This window comes from Ailuropoda melanoleuca, chromosome 16 (genome assembly GCF_002007445.2).
Source record: "Ailuropoda melanoleuca isolate Jingjing chromosome 16, ASM200744v2, whole genome shotgun sequence".
Classification (NCBI taxonomy): Eukaryota; Metazoa; Chordata; class Mammalia; order Carnivora; family Ursidae; genus Ailuropoda; species Ailuropoda melanoleuca.
Genome location: NC_048233.1, coordinates 32675163 through 32692986, shown reverse-complemented (window position 1 = coordinate 32692986; position 17824 = coordinate 32675163). Strand labels below are relative to the sequence as shown.

At 39.0% G+C, this 17824-nt stretch overlaps 1 protein-coding gene across 1 annotated transcript in view; it reads right to left on the bottom strand.

Moving 5' to 3' along the window:
- PDZRN4 (PDZ domain containing ring finger 4) overlaps positions 1–17824 on the bottom strand; it is a 343334-nt gene that overhangs the window by 47262 nt on the left and 278248 nt on the right. The window contains 2 exon segments of the mRNA XM_019805130.2: positions 12448–12550; positions 15635–15891. Coding sequence (XP_019660689.2) covers positions 12448–12550; positions 15635–15891 — 360 coding nt within the window.

Here is a 17824-nt window from a genome sequence, read left to right as displayed (position 1 = left end):
GGCGCCTGGGTGGCACAGCGGTTAAGCGTCTGCCTTCGGCTCAGGGCGTGATCCCAGCGTTATGGGATCGAGCCCCACATCAGGCTCCTCTGCTATGAGCCTGCTTCTTCCTCTCCCACTCCCCCTGCTTGTGTTCCCTCTCTCGCTGGCTGTGTCTATCTCTGTCAAATAAATAAATAAAATCTTTAAAAAAAAAAAAAAGAACAAAGGAAAAAAGTTACAGATTTAACTTTCAACGTTTTGCTACTGAAAAACAAATAGAAATATGAAAAGGGAATATCTACAAGAAGGCAAGGACAATGAAATAAAAACACAGGTAAGAGTGTTTGTAGGACTGATCAACTTTTAATTTTGGCTGGTGAATAATTTCTGCTGTAAAACTCCCAACTCACAATTAGGCTTGGCTTTTGAAATAGTGGACTCTATAACTTGCATCAACCAAGTACAAACACATATTGCCTTAAATGTCCTGTCCTAAGAGATGAAATCTGGTCATTTAAAATCTGATTGTATAGTTATGTGTCATATCTCAGTTCAATCAAAGTGATTACCAACTTAAAAAAAATTATTTGTTTCATTACCACATTCTAAACACCCTACTAGCCAATGAAGAGACAGAGTCAGAGGCTTTGTGACAATGTGTGTGTGTGTGTGTGTGTGTGTGTGTATCTGTGTGATATGTTTAGGTATGCTTAGTAGAACAGTAAATAATAAGTTCCAAATCTAACTAGAAAAAATTATATTTTCCATAATATTTCATGTGAGGAATGAAACAACTATATGAAAAAATGAGAACATCTAAAGAGCTGTAGCTCTAAACTTCCTTAGTCACGTAAGCCTTAGATTTGCTAGCCTGGAAGTGTATTTAAAATCAAGTTATTGTTTCAATAAGTCCACTATGTGGTTGGTACTTGGAAGACAAAGATATATAAGAAAAGGTCCTCCACACTGAAGAAGCTCAGAGATTTATGGGGGAGCCCAAAGTGGGAACAAGCAATCATACAATAAGGCAAATGGAGGATGGTGCAGAGCTAGAAACTGAGACCCAGTGCTTATTTATGTGAATAACTGTAATATATTATGTCTGCCAAATATTTAGCTAAGAACCATTTTTGTCTCCTTGTTCTTAATTCTACCTCTACCACAAAGTCAATCATCAATTCACAAAGGAAGAAAGCAAGAGAAGAAGGAACAAGAGAACTACAAAATAGCCTGAAGACAATAAAATGGCATTATTAAATCGTTACCTATACATAATTACTCTAAAAGTAAATGGATTAAATTCTCCCATCAAAAGGCACAGAGTGGCTGGCTAGACTAAAAAACAAAAGACCCAACTGTATGCTTCCTACAAGAGACTCACTTCAGCTTTAAGCACACACTTAGACACAGAGTAAAGGATGGAAAAAGATATTCTATGCAAGTGGAAACTAAAAGAGATCAGGGATAGCTATACTTACGTTTCATAAAATGGATTTTATGTCAAAATTTGTAACAATAGACAAAGAAGGTCATTATATAACCATAAAGCAGTCAATTCATCAATGGGATATGGCAATTATACATTTATTGTCAGCATTAGAGCACCCAAATATATTAAGCAAATACTTACAAATCTGAAGGGAGGAACAGACAAAAATATAACAATAGAAGACTTCGACACCACTTTTGACAGTGGGTAGATCATTAATAAGAAACCAGTAAGGAAACACTGAAATTTAGTGAGGAAATACTAAAATATTGAAAATCAGTAAAGAAACATTGAACTTGAAATATACTTTAGGCCAAATGGACCTAACACACATACACAGAACATTTAATCCAAGAGTAGCAGAATACACTTTCTTCTCAGACAACACAGAACATTCTCCAGGATAGATTATATGTTAGTTTAAAAAACAAGCTTAGCCAATTTAGAAGACTGACATCAAATCAAGTATCTTTTCTGACAATTGTATGACACTAGAATAATAACAGGAGGAAAGCTGTAAAATTCACACATATGTGGAAATTTAAACACACTGCTGAATAACCAGTGGTGAAAGATGAACTCAAAAGGAAAATAAAAAAATTATTGAAAAAAAAAAGAAAATGAAGATACAACATGCCGAAACTTATCGGATGCAGGAAAAGCAGTCCTAAGGAAGAAGTTAGGGTGGTGAATGCCTACATTAAGAAAAGAAAAAAAACGCAAATAAACAATCTAATTTTACACCTCAAGGAACTAGAAAAAGAAGAACAAACTAAGACCAAAGTTAGCTATTTTCTTAGTGGAAATAAATAGAGATCAGAAAAACGTTAAAAATAATAGATGAAAGTAAGAGCTGATTTTTTAAGATGAGGAAAATTGGCAAAACTTTAGCTAGACTAAGAAAAAAAGAGAGAAGACTCAGATAAAAAAAATCAGAAATGAAAGAGGAAACATTATAATTGAGACCACAGATATGCAAAGGATCATGAGATTGCTATGAATAATTACACACCAACAAACTGAATAACCTAGAAGACACATGAACAACTTCCTAGAAACATACAACCTAATAAGTGTGTTAGTGAGGAAGTGGAGAAAAGGAAGGAAACCCTAGTGCACTGTTGGCGGGGAGGGAAACTGGTACAGCCACTATGAAAAACAGTATAGAGGTTCCTCAAAAAATTTAAGAAAAAGAACTACCATATAATCCAGCAATCCCACTTTGGGTATACATATCCAAAGGAAATGAATACAAGATATTGAAGAGAAATCAGTGTTCCCATGTTCATTGCAGTATTATTCACAATAGCCAAGACACAGAAACAACCTAAGCATCCACCGATGGATCAGTGGATAAAGAAAATGTGGTATATACCTCCAATGGAATATTATTTAGCCATAAAAAGAAGGAAAACCTGCCATTTGCAGCAATATATGTGGATCTGGAGGACATTATGCTAAGTGAAATAAACCAGATGAAGAAAGACAAATACTGTATTCTTATTCATAGGTGTAATCTGAAAAAAAATTGAACTCAAAAACTGTAGAACCCCATGGTTGCCAGGGACTAGAGAGAGGGGAAAATGGGGAAATGGTGGTCAAAGTGTAAAAATTTCCAACTATCAGATGACTAAGTTCTGAGAATCTCACATACAGCTTGATGACTTTAATCAACAACACTGTATTACATGCTTGAAAGTTGCTAAGGGAGTAGGTCTTAAATGTTCTCACCATACACACAAAAAAGGTAATTATGTGACAGGTAGAGGTGTTAACTAATCTTATTGTGTTAACTAATCTTAGTTATAATTTCACAATATATACATATATTAAGTCATCATGTTGTATACCATGAACTTATACAAAGTTATATGTCAACTATATCTCAATAAAGCTGGAAAAAATAGAATGCAAATGAAGTTTCATGCATAGTGCAGTTCACTCTAGTTTCTTATAGCTAAGAAACCCTGGAAAAAAATGTAAGTACCCAACAAAAAGATGAAATTTCAGTTATGGGAAAAACAATGTACACAGCTGAGCGAGACACACAAAGTGGTAACTGTGGTTACCTCGAATGGTACAACTGCAGAGAATGGTACTTAAAATTTTTATTTTGGACTTCAAATACATATCCTGGATTTACCATAATCTTTGGCTCATAACACACCATCCATATTGATCATGCAAGAGTCTCTTTTATTTGTATTAAGTTTGATTATTTAATACACAGTGAATACCAGTGAACTCACTGTATAATTATACACCAGAGCATTACTGAGAGCTTAAGTCTAAAGGAGAAGAGGGAGAACTGTCATGCCATTATAAAACAATCCTCTTTAAAGATTCCAATATTTTTTTCAAAGACAATAATTTGGTGAAAAAAAAATCCCAACTGGGATTATTTTCCATTTTTCTAATTAAAAAACAAACACTGTATTGAAATAAAATAATTTGTAGTGCCTACAGCGTGCATCTGCCATTTCTGCTTGGCAAATATTTATGGGTTAGCTTGTTCTAAACGCTAAAGCTAAAGTCTGAGATAATATGGAGAGATGTGCTCCTTTGTACGCATTGGTAAAGTATGGTACTAGACATAGACCAGCGTGTGGCCTTATGAGTGTGTATGCTCTCTATAAAAACCTGTAAAATGGGGGTTGATATGATTGAAATGTTAAAATACTTGTTAAATTTTAACGATCTGACTATGCATTTGTATCATTTTGCTCAAGTGAGTTACGTGGGAAAACCAGATGAGACAAATCATTCCAACTAACATCGGTATCCCCACGGAGCTCACATGTGAGGGTGCTAGGGCTCTGAAGGTCAGTGGTCCATTTAAGAGACAGAGCTAGAACTGGGACCACATGTCTTGTTTGGACTTGTTCACCTAGATTATATTGCCTCTGGAAGGAACATTGGAATCCTTATATGGAATTTGCTTTATAGTAAAAAGACAGCTCTCCTTTCTATGCTCCTATGAAAACAGTTCTTTGATATTGGGGAATATGATTTGATATGCAAATATTCACCTTAAACACAACCTCTAACACCTTTCAGTAATGCAAAGCAATCATCTGAATGTGTATCATGAGTATCTGTGAACAAAAACTGGATGTCAGGATTTTGATAAAATTCATATATGTAGTGGAAACAATCTTCATTTTATATCTAGATTCCTAATAAAATAAATGTGCCCTTGGTTACATTGTTTAATAACCAACTTGGAATGTTAAATTTGCTTTTCATTGTTTTCTTAGGAAATAAAGTTTAGTGTCGTCATAATCAGTGAGGTGAAAGATAGATGGGCTTCATATTTATTTTATGAAATTACATGAACGAATTAACAGTAATAATCTCATTTCTTTCAGTAAGAAATCTAAAAGAATTACAACAACTTCGATGGCTATTTCCAACTTTATGACATTTTCTTTCTAGTCACTTCTTACGGAGAATTTTTTTTTTAAATAGAAAATCACAACTTAGAAAAAGTCTTAATTTCATAAACATGGGTTTTCAAATTAAGAAATTCTGAGTTACCTCTGCTTGGAATAATAGAATTATATAAAATGTGATTACAAAGTCTCAGCCTCAACTACGGTTCAAGTATTGAAACTAGGTCAGTGTAGTATGTAGCTAGGACATTTTTGAAGGTGAAAGAAGGTGTTATTCATAATTAAAGTGTAACCTTAGCCATATGTAGGGACAACTTAGGGCACAGCAGCATGTATGGCTATCCTAACAGGGACTGATTTCCGGTCATTCTTTACCTATGCAAATTAGTTTGTCTATTTGCTAGGGTTCTCCAGCTTCTCAGTGTGAGGTAAAACACGCATATCTTTCTTGTTAGAATGGCAACAACAACACAAAATCCAAATTTTCTTCTTTTACAATCTGGCACAAGCCTATGCTTAAATTCACTTACTCCAATTACCAGACTGTTAATTGAAATATTAAGATAAAGACTTTCACACTTTATTTCACATTTCTATTTTCTATCAGCTCTCTTCTCTCCCCTCCACACCCTTTCACCTTTCTATTTGTATTCAGGACACTTATAAAATAAGAAGAGTAGCAGCAATGGTCAGTAATTTATTCACTCCTCAAGGAAATGCTGCTGAATACTTTAGGTGCTAAAGTATGTGCTAGGTAGGCTCTCCTGGTGATAGAAAGGTAATTAGAAGTGGTCTCTTTAAAAAAGACAAACTATTTAGAAGAAAAAGATAAGTACATAAATAACTATAACCCAAGGCATAATGTAAAAAATATTTATAGAATGTGATATGGGAGTTCAGTGGTGGGACAGTGTGAGGAAGGCATTTGAGGGGCAGAAATTCTCAAAAGATGAAGAGGAAGGAAAGTACCGAGCTTTCTCTGAGTATTGCTGTGCTGCAGAGTTTGACCCCAAGATGCCTGAAAAAGTAGGGGGGTGACAGAGTACGAATTTTAGACTTAATTCAAGGAGTAGAGTCATACAAGATGATGAATGGGGGAGAGATCCATTGAGAACTCCAATTGAGAAGGGCTAGTCTGGCAGCAAGTGGAGAGTGGACGGACTTCAGAGGCTAGAGAATGGCCCCAGGAGACCAAGAAAGGGCCTAGAGATAATCTCCTACACAAGGGAGGAAGCAGTGGTGACATGAAGGAGAAATGTACCCCAGAGAGTCTAGAAATATAAGCCCCACTACATGACAACTTCTGGGTTGTCCTCCATGACTAAGATTTTAATCTGCTATAATTTGAGAAAATGGTGATGTCATGACTAGATACTTCAATGAACCAACTCTGATAGAATACCATCTTATCTTAAATGTTCAAGTAATAAAAATATTTTCACACTTCATCTAGATCAGTTTTCAATTCAATAAATTTCCCACAAGAATGAAACTTATTAAGGTGATTTTTTTAAATGGATGATTTTATTGCCCCAATGGTAAGTGGTATAAAATTATTTCAGATATTTCATTAATAATTCTAAAATGTGACTAACAAGTGGAATAAAAGGGACTGGTGAAATATAAAGCATCCAGTGAATCAAAATAATTCTGAAAATGCCACACTTTCACACTCTACACACTATTTTCTCTTTTCTCTAATATCTACCATACATATGGATAATATTATCATCTCTTTATAAGTTATGTTTCATACCAAACATGTTCTTTCCATCATTGGTTTTTAAACTCCTTAACACATTTCCCAGAGACCGTCAGAGTCAGGGTTGGCTACTAGGGCAGGCTCTCAGTTCTGTCCATTGTTGTTTTTCACAAATTTGCAGGATGATCCCTTGGTGAGGAAGTTATAAAGGAAGTACTAGGGTGGATTAGGGGATATATCAAATTCATATCAAGTATGAGATTCTTCTAAGATGATAATCAGCAGGGATCAATTTGCATGGAGACCATTAAAATTCTATTTCGTTACATATCTCTCCTCATTTTCCTGCATTTTGGGCCTTTCTTTAGAAGTGTTGAACTGAAACAAAAATGATGCTTGGATTAGAACCCCTGACGTAAAGAACAAATATCTTTATTCACAACAGCCAAGATACAGAAACAAGTATCTGTCAGTGGAGGAATAGATAAAGCAGGTGTGGTTTATATATGTGTGTTAATGTGTGTGTGTGTTGTGTGTGTGTGTGTGTGTGTTTGTGGGTGGCCGTGAGAAAGAAGGAAATCCTGCCATTTGCAACAACAGAGATGGATCTTGAGAGCATTATGATAAGTGAAAGAAGTCAGAGAAACATAAATTTGCACAGTATCATTATCTGTGGAATCTAAAAAAAGAAATAACAAGTCAAACTCATTGAAACAGAGAGTCAGAGTCAAAAGATGGTTACCAGAGACTAGGGGTGGGGGTGCAGCAAATAGGGAGACATTGCAGAAAGGTACACACTTAATAAAAAAGGAACATATATCCAGGAGAAAGGGAGAGGGCATCTGTTGTAACTGCATGGTGGTCCCAGGTTCCTTTCCAATTCCCTTGTACAAAAAGGTACAAAGGAACTGCATTGCTCAAAAGCTGGTCCATGCAGACAACAACGGGAATCCTCCTTCATTCATTCATCAAATATGAGCACCCACTATGAAATGGATGATGTGATACAATGATAAATGGGCCAATAAGGTCTCTGCCCTTACAGTCTAGAAAGGAGCCACCACGTTCTACACACGCACACTAGATGTTTCCCTAAGTTCATTTCACAAGTCATGAAGCTGCTCGAAAAATATGACTGAAATCTAGTTAATGCTTATCCTCTAGTTACTTTTTTGAATGACCATCTCCTTGATTCGTAATTCTCTTCTCTTGAACTACGTAAGAGAGAGATTGTCACAAATACTCTGAACCTACTCACAGGGACCCAGGTCTGGAAAATAAATTTTGCAGAATGACACTTCTCAGCAAAGCACAAGGGCTTCTTTAGGCTTTGCATAAGAATCGCCAAGAGGAACCTAACTGATATGCTAAATGCTCTTTCTCATTTACAGATAGGGGCCTAGGTTTGGTTTTCAGTTGATACATACATAGAACTCTGACATCCGCTTGTCCTCCTCTCCTTTCTACCTTTAATACCTCTTCAAGCCAACGTCTGAATTCCTTCTTATTTTGAGGACCACATATCCAGAAGTGGAACTCGATGTGCACTTAATTCAGGCTGTTGGGTATTCAGCCTGATCTGAGGGGGGGGAGTAGAAATGATTTTGAGTGGCATTTCTAGGTGATGAAAACCGCCAGACTTCGAAGTGTTGCTTAAATTATTTGCTTGTCCTGGCTACCTTAATGTTTTATACTATCAAAATATTGGACTTTAATATTAGTCCAATATTACCTCTCTGACTCTTCTCTATTACCACTGACTTTTGAGAGCTAACGGTAAATGCTGCAGAAAATTCAGCATCTTCCTTGCACTCAGGTAGGGACAAACATATCTTTATTAGGGGTTGGATGAAAGGGCTCCATATTTCTTGAAGCCTTTCCCTTTAAATTATTTCTGGTAGAGGCTGGATTTGAGATCTGCCTCTGACTTGCTAAGGGCTATTTATGATTTATTTCAACCTTTAGCTGGCTCTGGAAAAAAAAATGCACAAAGTTGAAAATAAAGCAGAGAAGATGCTTGATCCTCAGTGGTATTTCAGTGGTACGGAGCACCCGGACTCTTACGATGGGTGCATTATTTAAATTTTGATATTTTTATTCTTTCTCCCACAAATAAAATTAAAATCCTTTATCATTTTTAATTAGAGAACAAGTGCCATCATTTTAAAAAGAGAACACATTTAAAGCTGTGAGTCTTTTAATGCAGGCTGGTCCTTGGAGACTTTTCTGAAGCACCGTGAGGAAATTTTAAAGCCAGTCAAATAATTTTCCTAGGCAAAGTGGTGATAGGCCATGGTGAGATATGGGTGTCATTAAAATTTCATAGAGGTCCCTGATACAGCAGAGTCACCCTAACATTGACACGAGGACTATAATATCTCCAAAGAAGCATTTGCTGCCTATCATGGCTCTGAAGGGAGCTGTTACAGTCTATCAATGCAATAATCTGCATGTTAAAAAGTCCCTAAATATGTATTTACAAGATAGTCAGATCTGTTTTGGTCTATTGGGTCAATAATCCATGCACTCAAAGTCCCTAAATATGTATGCACAAGATAGACAGATCAGCTTTGGTTCACTGAGTCAATAGCAAGCAGGCCTTTAAAAAGGGGCTCTACAGTTGCAAAGTTAGCATTTTAGCAAGTTCAGAAATGCAGTTCTGTGCACTTCCTGTCTTTTAAAGAGTGGATTTATTATGCTAGTTTCAGTGGATGCCAGAAGCTGTGTTTCCCTTTGGCTATGATATTTTGCTTTTAAAAAAGTCAGAAGAAAAACCACCATAGCCCAAACTATATTGCAGCTTGGAGGCACATAATGGAAACACAGGCATTTAGGCAAAGCCCTGTGCGCAGGGGTGGATGCTGTCCTTCCAGACCATGCCTCAGCCCTCTCTGCCTCACCATCCCTGTGCATCCGCCTCTCCTCTCGCCTGGCTATGCTGCTGCAGCCTTTGCTCCCCGCCACCCAGTCAGACTCATTCTGGCAGCCAGAGAGATCTTGCTAGGGCTTCAGCTCTTCTGTAACAACTTCCCATCCTCACAGTAAAAGTGAAAGGTGCCTCAAGTCCCTTCTCCCTCCGGCTTCCTCTCCTACCACTCTGGTCCTCGTCAGGGCTGCCCGAGCGCACCGGCCTCTGCTGTTCCTTACGCACGCCAGGCATGCTTCCGCTTCAGGTCCTTGGCACTTCCCCTTCCCACATGGCTAGCTCTCTTACTTTCCCTAAGTTTCCTACGAGAGAGGCCTTCCTGGAGCCCCCTGTATAAGACAGCAAGAGCCCGTCCCAACACCATGCGTTTCCTTTCTCCATTACCCATGCTGTTGCTCTCCGTTAGCACTTCCCATCCCAGAACGTATTGTGACTTTCCTTTTTGTTCCGTGTCCACCTTTCTCCCCTACAGGTTAAGCTGCCCCTGCAGGGGCTTCATGAGTCGCATGCTTAGATAAGAGCGTGGCCTATTGTAAGTGCTCATTAAATACTGAAGGGAGAAATGAATGAGAGCAGATGGAAAGGGAATCTTCCTCTACTGCGACTGCATGCCGACATGCGCTTGTGCTTAGGGTGAGGAGAAATGAGTATCTTTTTCTGAGATGAAGTCCTCTCTTTGGCCATTAGACCTGTCTCCTGTAATACTCTCCAAGTGGCACAGAAGCAGTCCCTCTGGGAAGCGCTCGCCCATTGCATCCTCAGAGCTCCTGGAGGAGCTGAGGTCATCTTAGCTGGTCACAGAAGCACTTGACCAGTGTGCGTCTAAGTACAACGGCGCAGGACATGGCGCTGTCAATTCGAAATCTCCCCACTTGATGTGTCATCCATGATCAGCTCTGCTGACGGCCGTGGACTAGATTTTACCATCTCATCTCACACAGCCATGAGGGATGGTGTGTGCCACTCTGCCACATAACCGGAACAGACTGAGGAGTACTAGGTAGAACCATTATTCTCTCCCAAACCTGGTAAATTATCCTTGCGCTATTCCTCCACGCCTCCGCCCCCATGTTTAACCATGTGTCACAGTAACTTCTTCCTTATTTAAATGTCACAGGAACATTCTTACTTCAATCACTCAGAAAGATGCCTTCAGCAAGAGAATCACAGCTGACAGCAAATTAATGACTATGATGCTGTGATTAGTTGAGATTACAGGCTACAGAGGCCCTGTCTGAGCATTTACCACTGTCATCATACTGATGCTGGCATCTATTCGGGATTTGTAGTGTTCAAAAAAGAGGATGTAGTTCAGCTACAGTAAGCCCCATAGAAAGGTAAGGAAATCTGTCTGTATTGGAATATTCAATGATATGCTAATTAATTAACATAATTTTTACTGTTAACCTGCTAGCCTAAGCAAGTCATTCTTCCATGCCCTCCCTCCAAACACAGATTTATTTTAATAAAGCTTGAAGGCACACACTAAATAAAAAGCCGCAGTGGTCCAGGTAATTCCAGTCCCTAAACCCAAAGTATTCATTAGCTGAAAGAAAAACATCATTTAATCTTCAATTATTTGGGTAAGTGACTCAATTTTGTAATTTATTTTTCATGAGAAGACAAAACTTAATGGATATTTCAGTACATACCAGTCCTTGAATGGATTTATAAAATAAAACTCTTCAATCAACTTAATGGAGAAGGGATAAAAAATTAGCAGGAACAACACAACAACGCTGAAACTATCTACTCAGAGGCTAGGTATCATTGCATGGCCTTCCAAATTCTGGAAGAAAAGAAATAATGGTTTCTTTTTTTTTTTTTAAGATTTTATTTATTATTTATGTGACAGAGAGACAGCCAGCGAGAGAGGAAACACAGCACGGGAGTGGGAGAGAAAGAAAGCACGCTTCCTGCAGAGGAGACCGATGTGGGACTTGATCCCAGAATGCCGGGATCACGCCCTGAGCTGAAGGCAGACGCTTAACGACTGTGCTACCCAGGTGCCCCAAGAAATAATGATTTCTGTAATCCCCAGCAATGACTTTTGCGGAGGGGAAGATTTCAAATAAACGTCTATTTGCTTTAGGTGAGCTTCACTGAATCGGCCTTATTTGATTTCAGATCCTCCTAAGGGAAGAGATTTCAGGATTTCCTGGTTGTAAAATGGAAAAGAACATTTTGCTGAACTTGTATGACATCATCTAAAGCATTAAAAGGGCAGATAATCATGAGTACTCTACCTGTTTACCAAAGCTTCTTTACCTCCTCAATCTACTTTATTTCCAAATGTCAGAGCGGTTTGAAACCTTTCAAAGACTTATAGACTGCAGCAGCAGAGGAAATATTAGGATAAATCCTTTAACTTTTGTGAAAGCTTTTAAATAATTAATCGATGGGCTTTTGGAATTGTTATATATCACAGTACAGATACTCTAACGTACATTGTGTGAAGGCTACACAACAAAGGGCATTAGGGCATTTCTCTTTCTAGAAAGTCAGTGAAACTACTTTTTATGGTACATACTTGAATCACAAAAAGAACACTGAATGAGTGAAAGAAAACAGAACTAATATAAAACAATTTAGTTTATCAATTAAAATCAAAATACTATACGATGAATGAAAATAATAAGCACAATCCTGGTTTTAAATATAATTTCTTTTTCAAGCTCTACTCGGAAATTATTGTGTATTACAGAAAGAAGAAAAACTGTGGCTGCCATAATCCTATTTATAAAAATCAGCAAAAATGCGAGCAAATTATTTTCAAGCTTATATTATAAAAATGTTTTCCAATGTATTTAAAATACTAGACACAAACAGCCAAAACAAACAATATGTAAGAGACAAAATATTTCTCACGGTAATAAATTAATTTTTTCTTTGTTATGCAAAACCCCTCGACCGTAACTTCATGAAGAAATGTGAAGTGGTGTGAAAATGATCTTACCTCATATTCAAAGTCCTCTGTTCTGTCTGCATCAGCAGGCAAGCTGGAAAGATACTCATTGTCCTCATAAAATTCATGCTCCATTGGATGAAGAGAATGGCAGCTATGGGGAAGGTAGCGAGATGATAGAAATGGATCAAAAGGGTCGTTTTCAAGATTAAAACTGTTTTTTAGAATTTCACTTGTTTTCTCTGCTTTACCATAAGACCTGTAGCGATCCAACCTTTGAGTGAACTAGAAGCTCAGTTGCTTTTCTTTCTCCCACTTGTGAGGTCTGTCAATTTGATTTTCTGAGAGAATACCAAGAGTAAGGAAGGGCCCATGGACAGAACTGCACTCTAAAGAGTCTGATGCGAAATCTCTGACAGGCCCTGGTACTTCATACGCCCTGGCCCATTTCCATTCCACCAAATGTGACTGGCTCCATACATGGATGTGTGGCCTTTGGGACTGCAGTCTACCCGAAGAGGGGGATTTTGTAACAGAGTACTAACCATTTCAGAATACATAGCCCCAGACTGTTTTTTGACATCTGTTTTCAAAAGCACCTATTTTTCAGATTGTAAAACATACTCACCTTGCCCTCATTCCCTAAGACCTCTTTCCTTGTTCTCTCTCAGAACCCATATTTTTCCCCTCTTTCATAGAGGGCCCGTGCACACATATTAAACAGCATTCATGGTGATACCTCACTTGAATTCCTATAAGCCAATGGGTTTCATAATCCCTTCTGAAAATTCAGAGAGGATTAAAGGAAATGAGGGGGACCTGGGGCACTGTACACAACTTTCATATATCTCATTTCGGAAAAATATTTTAAGTAACTTATAGAGTACTTTAAAATTACTATACGACATGATATGGATCCTATACATTAGACCATATTAAGGCCAAGTACAGTTTAAAAGCAAAGGGCATGAGGGCATCTCTATTTCTAAAAGTCAGTGAAAAAGACTCAGTGCAATTAACCAAGTTGGTGGTAGGTGAGACCTCTAAGCCCTGCCAGTGTGGACATTACTGAAAAACTGGAGTTAGTAGTATAAATTAATTTCTTTATCTCTAGGCCAAAAGCGCACGAGAGAAACGCCTCCTGGTGTCCTCACCCAGTCAATGTAAATATTCTACCAGTCCCTTCTCGCTGCTATCTATGGCTGTCATCTCCATATAGGGTTAATCGACGTGAACCCTAATAGCAAAAGCAGTACATGCAAGATCTTGCTTGCTGGTCTAACAGGTAAACCGTCCTTGCTTAAATTTGGTCTGGCTCTGAAAACCCATTTGGGTTGGTGAACGATTAAGCTTGCTGCTTTGCGTACCTAACATGTTTCTCTTGTCTTTCAGTTGGTAAGAAGGGAGCCCTGCCAGGAGGAACAGCTTATTCATTCAATAAACATTTATTGTCTACCAGATGCCAGGCCCTCTGCTGAGCACTGGAAATCCATTGGTTCACCAAATCCTATCAATTCTTGCCCTGTTCATTGGGAAGAGCAGTAAAGTGGGAATGTCAATATAATGTGATACTTCAGGGGAAATATGGAATCTGAGAACAGATGGGGGGATGTCCCTACTGTAAATGTAGGAAGTTTGCTAGAAGAGGTTGCCTCTAAGCTAAGGTCTGCAGGACTTATAGAAAGCGACATAGGGTGCCTGTTAAGAGAGTGGGTAGTGGGGTTGGACCTCTTAGGCTTAGAAGCCCGGCCCTATCACTTCTTTGCAATATGACCTTGGCCAAATTACTTAACATCTTCCCCCATCTGTGATGGTAAAAATACAATGCACTCCCTCAAAACATCGTTGTGAGAACTAAACGAGTTAATAAATGTAAAACACTTGTAATATTACCTAAACATGCCAAATCAGCTAATGAATGTTAGCTGTTATTCATTCAAGAGAGTGTTTATTGGAAGGCTACTCTGTGTCAGGCCGTACTCACAAATAGTAAATACTTGTTTGCCTGGGTATTCTTCATCTCCTCTTCTAGAAGGTAGGTAGTGACTTTATTTTTGTTCCCAGTTTTATGACCAGCACCTAGTTCCAGTGCCTGATAAAGGGGGATATTTGATAAGCAGTGGCTGCATGGATGGAGTCCTAAGGAAGATAAACAGGGCCCTTGCCCTCCTGGAACTTGAAGTTTCAAGGAGTGGTTTCCAAAACACGGCTGTACATTAAAGTTGCCTAGGGAGATTTCTGACAAAATTCCGGTGCTTGGGCCTCACTCTAAAAACTCGTTTTTAATTGGTCTGAGTTGGGATTCAGACATCGCATTGATACCGCTTTTCAAAATTCCCAGGTGACTCTAATAGTACACATGTGCACCACTGAAATGAACCTAACAAAAGCCAGGGAAGTGGCATGATCAGATCTGTGTTCTACAAAGTCCAGAATGGATTGTGGTAGGCAATGAAAATGCCGCCTAAAGAGACTATTGTTCTTATAAATCAAACTCTCCCTAATGGTTTGAATATTTGCTTCAAAGCTCCCAGAATAAAATATATGGGGCAAAACATACTTCTTCATAAAATAAGACTATACAAGTAAGATTATTTGAATAAAATCTCTCGACCTGCCTCTAAATTAGGTAAAAAATTGGGAAGAAATATTCCTTTAACAGATCCTTACTTCACAGCTCTTATACTTACACACTGACAGCCAGAATCTTTTGTTGACATCTCAATATATCGGGTAATTGCTTTCTTTGGAGAATCGCACTTTAATTAAATTAATTTCCTAGCTTTTCCTTTAAAGAAGAGAAAAGCAAGAGTGAAAGAGAGAGAGGCGACCCACAGAGGAGAACAGAGTGCCAACATGCCACTTCTGTGTCAGTCTCAATAAGGTTTTTGGCAGCTTTGGTGAGAAACGCTATTTCCCTGACCAGTGCTCATGAGTAGTATGAGGCTTTTGATGGCTGGAAATATGAAGATGAACTAATCAGAGCCAGGATTTTTCACTACTCCTCAGCAAGCATGATTCCTAACGTGAAACAACTGTGCGGGTCAGGGAAAGGAGCTAGCAGGGACAGCTGAGAACTAATTGGATGGAGCCACGGTGGAGACGTTTTCCAAACAGAACCGAGAGCCCTGTCTCTGCAATTGTCAACTTGCTAGCGTGACTGATTCTCTCCAACACTTCCTTGAAATGCTGAGTGGAAACAAATAGGGCTTTGGGAAAAATGACAGAAAAAAAATACCTGTCTGAGAGCAGGAATGGACAGATGTCTGGCACTGGAGGGGTAAGAGGCCGAAGTTTGGCCAAAGCCATGATGTGCTCGAAGGTGATGTCTGTCTGAGTGCTGGCGTCCATGAGCTGCACTTCTGGGGCTGTTCCATAGGCTGGTTTACTGAGAGGTGTTCGTCTTAGCACCTGGACCACAATGGGCTCCTTGGCATTTCGAAAAGCTTCCACTGCCTCTTCATGGGTGGCCTTTGAGAGATCTTTCCCATTGACCTGTGAAGATAAAAGGACATTGCTGAGCAATGTCTCAGAGGAAAGAACAGAGAGGCTGTCATCATAGATTAAGAAAAGGTGGGGAGGGTAAGTTTAAGCCAGCTCTGATATGAAGTTTGTAGAGCAATATTTAATCAGACACTGACATTTATTGAACTCTTCACCAATACTCAGAAGTGAAGAAGATTAGGAAAACACATCGCTTCTTGTTTCATTAGGAAACATACTGTCAGGATCATTAGTAAAGATTTAACAATTTAAATCACACCTCGGCCTCAGAAAATGTTTGCCAAAATCTGCAGATAGGTAGAAATGTTAAGTATATCTTTTTAAAAAATGTTCTATCCATCTCTTGGTGGGATTGTCAATATTTAATCAAAGTCTGACTGGCCTGATATCTAATTTTGTGGGTACTGTCCAATTTCTTTCATAGTCATCATTTTTAAATCCAAGACCATGTTATTGTCATGTACATCTTATTCTAAATCCTTGCTGTTCAAGTGTGGTCTGTGGACCAGCACCATTGGCATGAGCATAAGAGATTATTAGGAATGCAGGATCCCTGGCCCTATCCCAGACCCGCTGAATCAGAACTGGCACATTAACAGGATCCCAGCTGATTTACATGCACTTGAAAGGAGCACTGCTCTAAAACATCTCTGAGTATACTATGTTTCTTTGGATCTTCCCCTGTTTTAATTTATACCAATTTATGACTCTCCAAAATAGCCCTGGACATAACAGAGAGAGAGGGACATTTGCCTTTGCCCCTCTGTCTTTGCTTCTCAGCAGGACCAACCACTGTGTGACTCTCCCATGCTTAATTATCAAGAGCCAGTGCTGTTCTCCAGCCTTTGCGGCACTCCAGACACCCACACACTTTTCTAAACACCCTTTCCAGTGGCAGTACACACTGCTCTCAAATAGCTATCGATTTATTTCCCTAAAACCGATCCTGATAGCAGAGTCCCTTCATTGAAGTTATTTTAATAAAGGCCTACAGCATTCTGAAATATCTTCACAATTCCCATCCTCGATGAATCAATGATGTTGGCTTTTGAAAATAGGAAGAGGTACTTGGGGGCACAATACTGTGCTTAAAACCCCTGAAATTATACCATTTCTAGACAACTAAGCCATCTGCCTGTTGGGGAGGCTCTGATAACTGCTATGCACCAACAAGTCCTTAGAGATCCCTGGGTGCCTTAAGAAGAAGCAAAGGGAGTCGCTGAGTTGCAGTCAGAGAGCAACTGCTGACATCCAAATGAGCACATTCTCTCTCCCTGAGTAGACAAAGAATATGTGTGTGCTCAGAGCGAGTGTGGGGTGTTTGGAGGTAAATGATACAATGCCAGGTAGAAATCGTCATGTCATGTCGAGACAGGCTTAATGACCTGGGGGACCTAATTTACTCAATGGACCCTGAAAGAGTTAATGTGCCTTCAAAAATTGAGCAATTAGGTTTCCTCACCAGCAAAATATGTCCCAGTACAGTTCTTGGATCACTAGTAAGAAACTTCAGTAGAAGATACAAATGGTTATCTACCAGTGTGCACACACTCACGAATCTGTACATTCTCACTGATTCTTTTCTCTGCAGACTAAAGTTGAACATTATTGCTGCATTTGTATTGGTACAACCTTGGACTGTCTGGATGACTTTGGGCATATGGGAGTACGTGAACAAGGGACATCAGTGGACACATTGATTCCTTGAGCCGTTGGACTGGGGCACTTTGGGCTGGGGTCACCACTGTCTCCCCTGAGGATGTGTGGTCAGCAGATGGTAAGTGAGTCTAAGAATGGAGAAACACAACCTAAAATCTAGGCTCTCATGTTGGCTGGTGTCATTCTTTATGTCTCACACTGTGGTCAGTATTTCAGAACTCCGGAGTTGTAGAAGATGGTCCAGTGGTAGACAAGATTGTTCTGC